This window comes from Fukomys damarensis, unplaced genomic scaffold (assembly GCF_012274545.1).
Source record: "Fukomys damarensis isolate Sample0158 unplaced genomic scaffold, DMR_v1.0_HiC HiC_scaffold_10, whole genome shotgun sequence".
Taxonomy (NCBI): domain Eukaryota; kingdom Metazoa; phylum Chordata; class Mammalia; order Rodentia; family Bathyergidae; genus Fukomys; species Fukomys damarensis.
Window position 1 is genome coordinate 21,567,200 of NW_022900922.1, and position 12,186 is coordinate 21,579,385.

Genomic DNA, 12,186 nt, shown 5'->3' on the forward strand with positions numbered 1-12,186 from the left:
AAAAAAAAAAAAAAAAAAAAAAAAGAAAAGAAAAAGAAAATTCCTCCAAAAATTACAAACAGAAATTCCATTTCAAGTTGCTATTCCTCTTCTAGGGATCTTCCCAAGAGTTAAAAGACATCATATTATAGTGATATATGCGTACCAATTTTTATAACAGCACAATTCATAATAGCTAAATATTGGAAGCAGCCTATATAAACAAATCTATAACTGTAATACAGCGCATAAAGAGAAGCAAGGTCAAAAATCACATGATAATCTTAATAGATGCAAAAAAGCATTGAACAAAATCCAACATCTATTCATGATAAAAACCCTGAAGAAAATAGGTACAGAAGATTTTTATCTCAATATGATAAAACCCATCTATGACAAACCAATGAGCATATGTCCATCAATAGGTGAATGGATAAAGAAAATATGGTATTTATACACAATGGAAAATGACTCTGCCATAAAGAAGGGTAAACCTGAGTCATTTGTAGGAAAATGGATGCAGTTTGAAAACAAAGTGAAGTAAAGTAAATCAGACACAAGCTTAAATACTGCATGGTTTCTTTTACATGAAAAACTCAATTTATGAGTAAAGTACAAAATAAAAGACAAGAGGAAAAAGAAAAAAAGTTACTGTAATGTATTTAAAAGTGTACCTTGATTTAGTATAACTTTCTTACATGTTTTATATACTTTTGGGCATGTTAGCCTGACTGTTTATCTGTAGGTATAACAATTTACTTCTTAAGACCTTATCAATAAACAAATCTGATGTTGGCAAAAGCTGCACAACGGAGACATTACAGACACGTACCAATTTCCCCAGTGAATGCAATCATTATGTACTGCAAACATGTACTAATGGAAAAAATTTCAGTGTGTCCTCATCCAACTTATTTACCAGATCTGGCACTGTGTGACTTCTGGCTCTTCAATGAGGTAAAAAAGATCGTAAGAGGTAAACATTTTGAATCATTTCAGGACAACATGGCAGCCACAACTGCACAAATAAAAACATTTGCAAAACAGGAATTTCAGAACTGCTTTAGAAAGTGGCAAAAAGAATGAGCTAAATGTGTCAAAGCAAGGAGAGGTACTGTCAAGAGGATTTATGACAATGTGTCTTTTACTATAATATTTTTTTTTAAATTTAAACATGCACTGTATTTTTTAATCACACCTCATGCTGGAGAAACCAGGTAAGTGAACAAAATTATATTCCTAATAGACAACTTAACTGGTCTGCTGCTGCGCTTTCCTGTATTTACATTTTTTACTTTCTATAATTTTCTCTTCTTGCCTCTTATAGTAAGCAGGAGATTGTCTTCCAAAGATATCCATATCTTGCCTTCTAGAATCATACATAGTTAATAGGAATTAAAGTTGCACTTAAAAGTAGAAGAGAGAGTTGAGATGGGGTGAATAGGGAAGACAGATACAAAGAAGTACACCACCACTGTCTTTGAAGATGGAACGAGGGAGTCTTGATCATGAAGAATGTGTGTGGCCCCCAGATGACGGAAAAGCAAAAAAACTGGTTCTCTCTTAGAGGCTACAGAACATAGTCTTGCTAATATTGATTTTACCATTGTTAAGACCCGTGTGAGACTTCTGACCTCTACAGTGAAATAAACTAATGTTGGGCTAAGCCACAAATTTTGTTACTTTGTTACAACAGCAACTGAAATTGAATAAACGTCTATATGTAATTACAAAATTCTACAAATCTGCTATGGCTCATTTCAAATGTCACCATAATGTAAAGACTATTCTGCTCCTACAAGAGCCCTCTCTGCTGATCACCCTGGAATAGATTCCCTGCTGCTCTGATCTCACAAATTCATATGGGCGAGTTAACTGGTAACTCTCTGTCTCAATTATGTCCCAGGTGTGTGACTCTGTTGAAGTCACTTAACCACTCTGTGCCTTAGCTTCCTCACTGGGGGGCAGGGGGGCTTAAGGCTGTGGTGAGGATTAAATTTAGGAAACAATAAACATTTCATAGAATTATGTCTAGCACACACTTAGCAGTCCATATACACAATAATTATCATTAACTCTATCCTTGCCTATTTCTCAAAGCCGTGTCCAAACAGCTGTCTTACCACACTACTAAACAACCAGGTGCCGATTCATGCTTATCTCCTGCAGAGGAGCCGCTGCCTCATGGTAAGAGCCAGAAAATAATAGTTTTATTGGACAACTGGCTGCTAATCTCAAAAGGTTCACCTCAAAAAACAAAAGCATTATACAGTGGACCAAGGAGCCACTAAGATTTATATAGTCAACACAGCAAACACAGGGATAAAGCACCAAACATAAAATCAAGGGAGTATACAGAGGAAAAACATTATTTTAGGAATAAAAAGTGCCCTTATTACTGTTTTCCATATCTTCTTTTATATTAATAAAGTATTAGTAGCAATACTATTTACACACTGTGTGATCAAACAAGTCATCCTCTAAGCTCATTTAAAATACAGCATAACCTCAAAATTTCAATTTCCTCCTTAGCTAGAGTAACAAATATAGCCTTCTGTATTTTTGAATTACAAAAATAATAGATGTAACAATTCTAAAAAGATGAATGGTGACTCTGAAACCTGAGTAGTACTTACAGCGAAATTTTCTGCTAGTAGGACCTCCTTCACAAGTGGAAATTTTATGACATTTATATTTCCATACTCAATTTGAAAGTAATAAAATATTGAAAAGTGTTAGGATTTTGGTGAGAATAATTAATTTTCTTTTAAAAACTAATTATGGGTCTAACCATTTTTTAAAAATATTTAAAAGTAAGTGAAAGACAGCAACAAACATTAAAAAGAAAACCCCGACTTAAAATATTATTGACTGATACTGGGACAAATACTCATGAGTATGCTTTCACCTCAAATCAACTGCAAAGGCCACAACTGATGCAGAGAGACAGAAACCCGTATCTCAATTGGAGACAGTACACAATGAGTTCCCTCAATAACAAGACTGCATCTGCTTATTGATTTACAAGCATCAACTCTATAATGTGGTGGACATGAACAGATGTCAGAGTGACAGTAAATGTCCAGTAAACTTTAAACAGTTTATAGTATAGTCTCATTTAAAGAAATACTAAATCAATGAGAATGCAAAGTTACACATGAAAATTTCTTAATTCTATTTTGAATGGTAACCCAAAGCATATTTTTCTTTCTTTTTTACTTTTTTGGTACCAGGGATCTAACTCAGGACCTTGCATTTGGCAAGGCAGATACGGTCCCACTGAGCTAAATCCCCAGCCCTACAAAGCCAATTTTTAAATTTTTTTTAACATTTACAAAATAATTTTGAAAATAATTTTAAACATACAGCAACAAAAATGTTAAAGGCCTGAAAAGAAAACATTTATTCAATGAATATTAACTGAGTAATTGCTTTGTATTAAACACTGAACTTACAGGTACCAATATAAGAAATGTTAACATTTTCAGCATCGAAGGACCTTACAATTTAATGGAAGCTATAGATGACACAGTGTGAGTAGTGCTACAATTAGCTAACTAGGGAAGTCTGCGGATGTGCAAAAGAGAGACAGAGGCATTTAGACAGGTGGTGGAGGAGGGAACAAAGAAAGCGGCATATAGCTGAGTGCAGAAGGATCACAGCAGGCAAGGAGACTGGGGGAGGACAGCCAAGCCAGGGCTGCCCTTCAGTGTACAGAGAAGCCGAGAGTCAAGGCAGAAGACCCCAGTCTGAGAACTGCAAGAAGGGGTATGAAGTGGCCAGAGACACAGGAGTGCAAATGGACTAGAAAATATTAAAATAGACTGGCAACAAGTCCAAAGTAAATGCAAAGTCATTTTAAAGAGATCAGATGAATCCTGATCTAAGAAGGTTTAACAGATCCTGACAGTAACATATGCAAAAGAATGAATCTAGACAAAGGGGAGTGACTTGTCCTGCACATATGGAAAATTAAGAAGAAAGTCTCAAACAGTTTGACTTTGCCACTTTCTAGACACTGTTTGGCAAATTCCAAGAATTATTGTCCATTTGGCAAGGCAATTTGCACTACGAAAAAAATTCAGTTTAATTCCGTTATATTTTCAAATCATATAACTCAATCATTCATTCAATAAATAACTATTTATTAAATTCCTCTGTACATTCTTCTGTGCACTAAGCATATAGTGATAAATAAAGCAATTCAAAGTCTCTGCCAGTGGAGATCATTAAAACATTAATGAACATATATGCATTTTTAAGTAAGTGGTACAGAGGAAAGTAAGGCAAATACAGAAGAGACAGACCGTACAAAGCTCAATCATTCATTCAATAAATAACTATTTATTAAATTCCTCTGTACATTCTTCTGTGCACTAAGCATATAGTGATAAATAAAGCAATTCAAAGTCTCTGCCAGTGGAGATCATTAAAACATTAATGAACATATATGCATTTTTAAGTAAGTGGTACAGAGGAAAGTAAGGCAAATACAGAAGAGACAGACCGTACAAAGACCACTATTTTTTAAAATTTTAAATAGGAAAATTAGGAGGTGAAAAAAAAAAAAAAAAAGCACTGGGTATGCTGGTGTAGGCCTGTAAACCCAGACACACAGGAAGCTAAGGCAAGAAGACCACAACTTCAAATCAAGCCTAGCCTGGGCAATTAGCAACACCCTGATGCAAAATAAATTTTTTAAATGGCCTGGGGATACAACTCAGTAGTAGAGTACTTGCCAAATATGCCTTAAGTATATTCCCCAGCACCCCCCCAAAGTAATATTTTGCCTTGGATAAAGAAATTATAAGAATAGCAAAAGGTAAAGCACACAGCTACACTTCTCAATTACATTCTCAGGCTACAGAGGGAATATGTCGGGTACCTGTCAAAACACAACTACATCTTGTACCCTATCACTGTGAACTCTGATTAGTCTCTAGTTTCTGATGATTCCAGGTTTCTAAAGCTTCAACCCCAAAGGCTGGTCCTGAATAAATCTGCCAAGTCAAGTGATTACCACACAATAAGGCTTTTAGGGAAAGAGGTTGCTTTCTTCAAGTTTCTTGGGTCTTGGCACCCTTGCGCAGGATGAACCAGAGAATACAAGACTGAAGGAGAGATGAGTTGGACGAAGGGATGGGAGAAGGTAGGCCCTGGCTAGAGAGAGGGACGAGTGTGGGAGAAGGAAAGCCAAACTCACCCCTTCCCCAGGAGAAATAGCTGAGGAAAGAAGCAGGACAACTCACAAGGAGAGGGAAGGAAAATGAAGTAGAGCTAACAGACAGCTAGCTGTTCACGTGCGGGAAGTGGAAGGCGCCTCTATGACGTGCAGTTAGCACTGTGCTTTCAATTACAGAAGGCCTTGCTCTTACCAAGTTTTCAGAAAAAGTAATTATTTCACCTGCAGTCATAATATAAAGGAACCAATTTCAATAAATGCAAAAAAAAAAGCATGAATGAGTAAATAAAGTTATAATCAGGAAGGACTTAGAACAAAGTATGAAAATTAAGAGTATGTAATCATCATGAGGCTTTTCTTTAGCTCAAAGCTTTAACGTGAAAATATGCATTTCAGAAAGGAATTAAGAATGAAAAAATGGAAATAAAGTATCTGTAAATAGGGAAGGGAGGAGGGGGTGAAGGGAGGGCAGGGATATGGGGAAAAAATGAGAACCAAGACCTGTCATGTGAAGGTACAAGATCCCAATGATGACTGTAACTGTACTGTATACCTAAAACGTACCAATAAGCTCATTGAGAAAAAAAAAAAAGGAATTAAGATGTGCTATGTACATGAACAAACTTCCCATGAGGAACATACATGTACTATACACATGTACTAATAAACTAAAATGAAAATAAATTTTAAACATATGCATTTCAGATAATTAATAATCAAAGGATGATCAATATTATGGACAATATTTATCATAACCTCAATGAAAAAGCAGCCAAAGATGATAAATTGTTAACCATCCCACAGACTGCTCTTGTTTAAAAAAGATTTTATTCAAGGCATAGCAGGTAAATGAAATCCAAGTTTATCATCAAAAATTAGAAGAATAATATCAAAGTTACTAAATCCTGAAGTAAATATAATTTGTGAGAAATGACACAAATATAATTTGTGACTGTACTATAGTCAAAGAGCTTTAGTGCTTTTTTGTGACTTCTTTCCCAAGAAAATGTACAACTACTTTTAGACATCACATGTCCAGGAAAAAAACTGAATTCATGGAAGAAAGATAGTGAGTATTTTATGAGCAAGTGTGACAGAAGCTTACCCAGTATTGATGGAAATGATTTCGATCAGTGGATTCTTCCTAATCTTTGGCAAATCCAACGGTGCTCCCCCCAACCGCTTTCCATTATCCTTCTTCTGACCCAGCAGTCGCACAGAGTGACCTTCAATAAAACACGTAAATATACATTAGCACAAAGCACACAGTTCTGCTCTAATTCACTGCTTTCAACAAATGTGTTGTTTGCATTATCTTTTCTTTTAATGGAGGAAAAGAAAAAAAACCTGGAGGAAAGGTGATCGTTTGAATCTAAGAAATACTGTCAAATAGAAAAGCAGCCGTGTTCAAAGCCTGCAGTGAAAAATGCTTTGTTCACAGTGTTTGCACTTTTCTATTGAGAAAGAGAAGGGTCTTCATAGCATCATTCCACAAGATATGAATGCTCCCTAGCACTGTCCAGACATCTGCGTTCAATAGGAAGGTTTTCACTTAGGCACGAAGCTTGCCTGCCACTAAAAGGAGACCAAAAAAAAAAAAGTTGAAAGAAACAAATTCAAAGATGTACACAAAGCATATAACAAATCAAAGAAAAGTCAGAGTTATGGTAAAATTGCACTTCAGGGTTGGATGGGAGTGCAGGAGGGAAGGGACTAGCAATTGAACCCAGGACCTCCTCACTAAGTTACACATCTCCAGCCCTTTTTAAACATTTTTTGGGGGTTTTTTTGGTACCAGATCCAACTGAGGTCCTTGCACTTGCGAAGCAGGTGGTGGAACCACTGAGCAAAATCCCAGGCTCCATTTTTAACTTTTTTACTTTGAAACAGAGTCTCACTAAGTTGTAGCTACACTGCCCATGCTGGCGCAAACCTGAGATCCCATGGGCTTCTTTTGCCTCAGCCTCCCAGAGTGCTGGGATTATAAGCATACAGTTGGACATTTTAAAAAAAACATTTTAAAATCTGTTTATTTGTACAAAATGGCATAGAAGGAAACACAGCCACTTCTAAGAGCCATTAAAATTACTGATTTTTCAAAAAAAATTTGACATAACTTCAGACTTGTATTAAAGACAAAAGGCAGTGCAAAGAAATCTCAAATGATTTCAAATGAATTCGTACTATTTGTCAGTCAGCACAATAATCCAGTTTTAGAATATTTCCATCTTCCTCAAAATTCCACAAGTTTAGTCCATCTCTGCTCCCACAACAAACAGCATATTTTCTTAATCCATTGATTAGATGATGGATATTTGGATTGTTTCCAATTAATACCTACCATAACACTCTATGAACATTCGCATACAGGTCTTTGTATAGATATATGTTTTTATTTTTGTTATGCAGTCCTGGTAGCAAACTTATTAGTTATATGGTGAATCTATATTTAATGTCCTAAGAAACAGATGTTTTACAAAGTGATAGTATCCTTTTAATATTTCTACCTTTATCAGATATGTAATTTGTAAATATTTGCCCTCCATTTATGGCTTATATTTTCACTTTCAAGATGATAATTTTTGGAAAGTAAATGCTATTCAATTTAATAAAGTTAAATTTACCAACTTTAATCTTTATGGCTTCTGGTGCCACATCTAAGACCTCTTGGCTGAAGACTTTTCCTGTTTTATTCTGGGTGTCTTTTTACTTTAGCTCTTATATTTAGGTCTAGGATCTACTTCATGGTTTTGCAAAGTAAGGGGCTCAGTTCAATTTTTATAGAGATACTGCCGTAAGGCCGCTTCTTTTCCTTCTTCCCCTTTTGTGCTACTGTTGTTACACATACCTAATCTATAAAGCTGTCCTAACTCAGAATATAGTTCTCTAATAGTTATTTTACATAAGTAAAAAATGAAAAATACGGTTATACAGTACTTTATATCTATCCATATGAATACCATGTCTAGCAATTTCCACTGTTCCCTGAAATTAAGGTTATCATTTAGTACCACTTTGTTTCTGCCTCAAGAACTTTTTTTTATTAATTCTTACACAGCAAGTCATTTAGCAACAAATTCTTTGTTTATCTGAGATTGTTTTTATTTTGCTTCATTTGTAAAAGATTTTTCCTTTGATGATTCTCTATGTCATATGCCTGTGATCTTTTATTGCTCCTGATAAGATATAACTAGTAACATTACTATTGTTTCTCCACTCATAGTACGTCGTTTCTCCTCAGATGCTTCCGAGATCTTCACCTTGCCTTTCAACTGTTTGATAATATTGTGTCTAGTATGGATCTCTGTGATTGTCCTATGTGGATACCTGGCTTTTTGGATTCATTAAGCTCCCCATCAAGTCTGCGACATTTTCATCCAGTATTTTAAAATTTTATGCATGTATGTCAGCAAGAGCTTTTTTTCTCTTCTTCATTTGCAACACCCATGACACATTTGCTAGTGTGCTAGATGTGACCCCCACAGGTCTCTGGGGCAATTTAGGCAGAGCTCTCCAAAGAGACAGAATTGACAGGATAACTACAAATTTCCTTCCATGATTTGGAGGCCAAGATGTCCCACAATAGGCCACCTGCAAGCTGGTATATTCAAGTTGTTGTCATGATACTCCAGTCAGTTCTTTGAAGTATTTGTCTTCTAAATCAAATGTTTTTGGTCACCAAAAGACAATCAATATTTTCATGAAAATTTTTTCATGAACATAGTTATACTTGGTTTCTTTGTGTATATTATAACAGAGTGTTGAATACTGGGCATTTTAGATAACACAGTACTCCTGATTCAATTTTTTCTCAAAGGTGATTGTAATTTTCGTGTAGTAACATAGCTAGACTAAATCTACGAAGCCTGTCCTCTCCATGATGAACGGTTGTTGATTTCCCTGCTTAATATTTTTCCAGGCATGGCTTTCTAGGAGATGACTCTATATGGAGATAATTTTTGTTTAAGTCAAAGACTGATTACGCGTTTGCTCAAACACACAGTCAGTAAGATTCCTAGTATCTGCTCATGGATCTGTACATAAGCCAGGGAGACCATTCAAAGTTGGGGCCATTTTAAGTCAGCCTGATCTTTCCCTCTCTCTCTCCTGGCCTCTCCTAGATCTTCTCTGATATATTCTGGTTGTGCATGCAGGCTCCTACATGCAGGTAATTGTAAGTATGGGCCTGCTCCTGTTTCGTGCCTGCTAGGCACATGCACCACCTCCAGTCAACTCAAGGTATATGGAGAGGTTTTCAAGCTTCCTGTCACTGTCTCATATTCCTGAATTCACAGGGAAATAAATCCCTCCCTAGTGCACCTATCTACCCATAGCTTGTATCAAACAGGCCACCAAGAGCTATAATAGTGTCTTCTCTGTCACCTGACATCAAAATCTTCACACTAACTTGACAATTCCCTCAATCAACCAAGCCATCTCAGAAGCAGCAAAGTAGCTACTGGTTTTCAGAGACTGTTCCATCCTGGCTCAACAGTTTTGCTCACAGAGTTGAGAGAAATGGGATCAGCCCTACCAGAAACACTGGATTCTCACCGTCCTTCACCAAAGCACAGTTATCTTTATGAATAAATACTTCTCAATTAGTTGAATGCTTTTAGTCCTTTTCCAAAATAAGGCATAATTTGCTTTATCATCACTTTTATTTATTTACTTATTTATTTTTGGTACCAGGGATGGAACTCCGGAACTTGTGCTTGTGAGGCAGGCAGTGGAACCACTGAGCTAAATCCCCGGCCTTCATCGCTTTTTTTTGTTTTTTAAGAGGAAGTTATGTTGACCTTCTAATGCAATCCAGCCAAAGGCAAAAATTTTAACTACAATTTTTAAACCAATCACTTAAAATAAATTCAAATGCATAACTAGTATAGATATAAGATTCTAAGCAATTATATACATGTTTCACTGCCCCTCACTTCAAAAAGATATATTGCTTAAACATCTGACTAGACAGCTTTTCATGACCAGAAGTAATAAAACCATCAGTCACAGCCTTTTGGCACTAATCACTTTAATAGGAAATATTAAGTACTTCATTCATACTGAAATTTTTTTGTTCTAACATAGAAACATACTCAGTGTCAAGCAAGTATTTGACAAATCAAATTCCACAGATTTTCAAGATAAGAACTTTTCAATCAAAAGTCCAGCTAATGAAAAAGAAAGCAGGACTGGCACGAAAACACAACAGTTCTCTGAAAGATGCTACAAATTCAATAATGACTATGCAAAGGCATGTTATTTTCATACTAGCATGAGACAAATTTCATTACATCCTGCTGAAAGTCCAGTAATATGCAGCTTGCACTAACATTTAATAAATTATTCATCTGCACTACATACATGAAAATAGAGGAATATATCTCTGCTTGATAATATAATGAGTTATTTTCCATTGTAATGATTCATTAAAGTTTACCAAAAATCCACTTTTCTTTTCATTGAAAGATATAATACATTAAATACAGAGTAGCAAATAACATAAAAGCCACTTGTTATATTTAGCCAAAGACGAAAAGGAATTTGATTCATATAACAATTATTTCTTTTAAAATACCCTAGTAAAAATTTTTTATTTGTGATATACCATCTCTCAAAAATTCTGTCTGAAGGAATTCCTGTTTCAAATTAGTTCCTTAAATCCACAGATCATAATAAGAATACATGACTCCCTACCTATTTTAAGTGTAGCTATCAATATTGTTGCCTTCTAAAACAAACTGAAATCCAGCAGAATAAAGAGGAAAGCTGAAGGAGGCTCCTTAAAGATGGCACCTCTATGAAAGAAAAGAGGGAAGAAACAAGGGGACAGAATGTGAGGAAAGTGCTGAGACTCTTGAGTCCTAAAAAGTAAAAGGGAAATTTCTGGAGCAGGTTCATGCTACAAATGACTGTGCTGTACCTAGAAAGGGACCAGGAGGCAAAGACCACACTTACACACTCACAATTTCCTTCTTTGATCGCTTGTCTTTACCACTGGTGCCTAGTAAAGTTATGGAAAAAGAGGAGCTCAATCAGTACTGATTTATATGTGAATGTCCTCACCATTCCAGCCAGAATTAAAGGAAAGGGAGAGAAAAAAGACATCAGGATAACAGAGCTGACAAGAAAAGGGGAGTGGAAATACCAGTTTATATGACATTTTGCATCCACATAATAAGAAATTAAGGGAGACAACAGTAACAGGAGCAGATGGGAAGAAGGATGCTCAGTATAATGAAATCAACTAATAATATGAGACCACCAAGGAGATGGTGAGAAAGACGCAAAGTGACTAACACAGAGATAGGTAATTTCAAATCAAGATGAAAAAGAAAGGATTGCTTTATATGTAGAATGGGACACACACAAACATTATGTTTCTAAGATCTTTTATCTTTTCCATTTTAAATATAAAATCACATTTCCTCTCCTCAAAATAATGGTCAAAAATGTAGCTCAGTGTTTTATTAACTATCTTTAATAACCATGTCTCTGAGTTGTTACTTGTAAGTGTCACATAAAATTCAACCCCATTAAAGCTAAATTCAAAGCCGTGAAAGCTTTCAGCAGCTATATAAGTGGCTACAAAACCTTAGCTATTTGCTGGTTTTTACATTTGATCAAATCTGATAAAGAATATGACTAAAACACTGGAACAGACAAAATTAATATACTTAAAAATTTTTCACTGTTGTGTACACATTTCTGAATTCCTAATACTGAAAAACCTATGTGAAGAAAAATGAGACACTGCATAGTATTGGTGTAATAATTGCTATGCTACTTGAATCAACATTCAATATTGTCTATGGATCTTTAAAACCAAAAGTATTTTCTAGATTCCACAAGGTTGGCAGCAGTGAACATTTTTAGAGCAGAAAAAAAAAATCCCACCGTCTGTAATAGGAAGCCCAACCTGGAATCTTTATCAAGAAGCCAATTATAGGGCCAGGGATTTAGCTCAGTGGTTCAGTGGCCTGCCTTGCAGGCGCAAGGACCCAAGTTCAATCCCTGGTACCAAAAAA

The 12,186-nt window shown here is 35.6% G+C and overlaps 1 protein-coding gene across 6 annotated transcripts in view; it reads right to left on the minus strand.

Annotated features, from left to right (window-relative positions):
* The window catches only part of Cdkal1 (CDK5 regulatory subunit associated protein 1 like 1), a 607,184-nt gene that overhangs the window by 405,397 nt on the left and 189,601 nt on the right, over window positions 1–12,186 (minus strand). For all 6 annotated transcript variants that reach the window (XM_010622937.2, XM_010622935.2, XM_010622936.3 and 3 more), the window contains exon 7: window positions 6,267–6,387. In XM_010622937.2, the coding sequence (XP_010621239.1) occupies window positions 6,267–6,387 (121 nt within the window). The remainder of the gene's footprint in view (window positions 1–6,266; window positions 6,388–12,186) is intronic.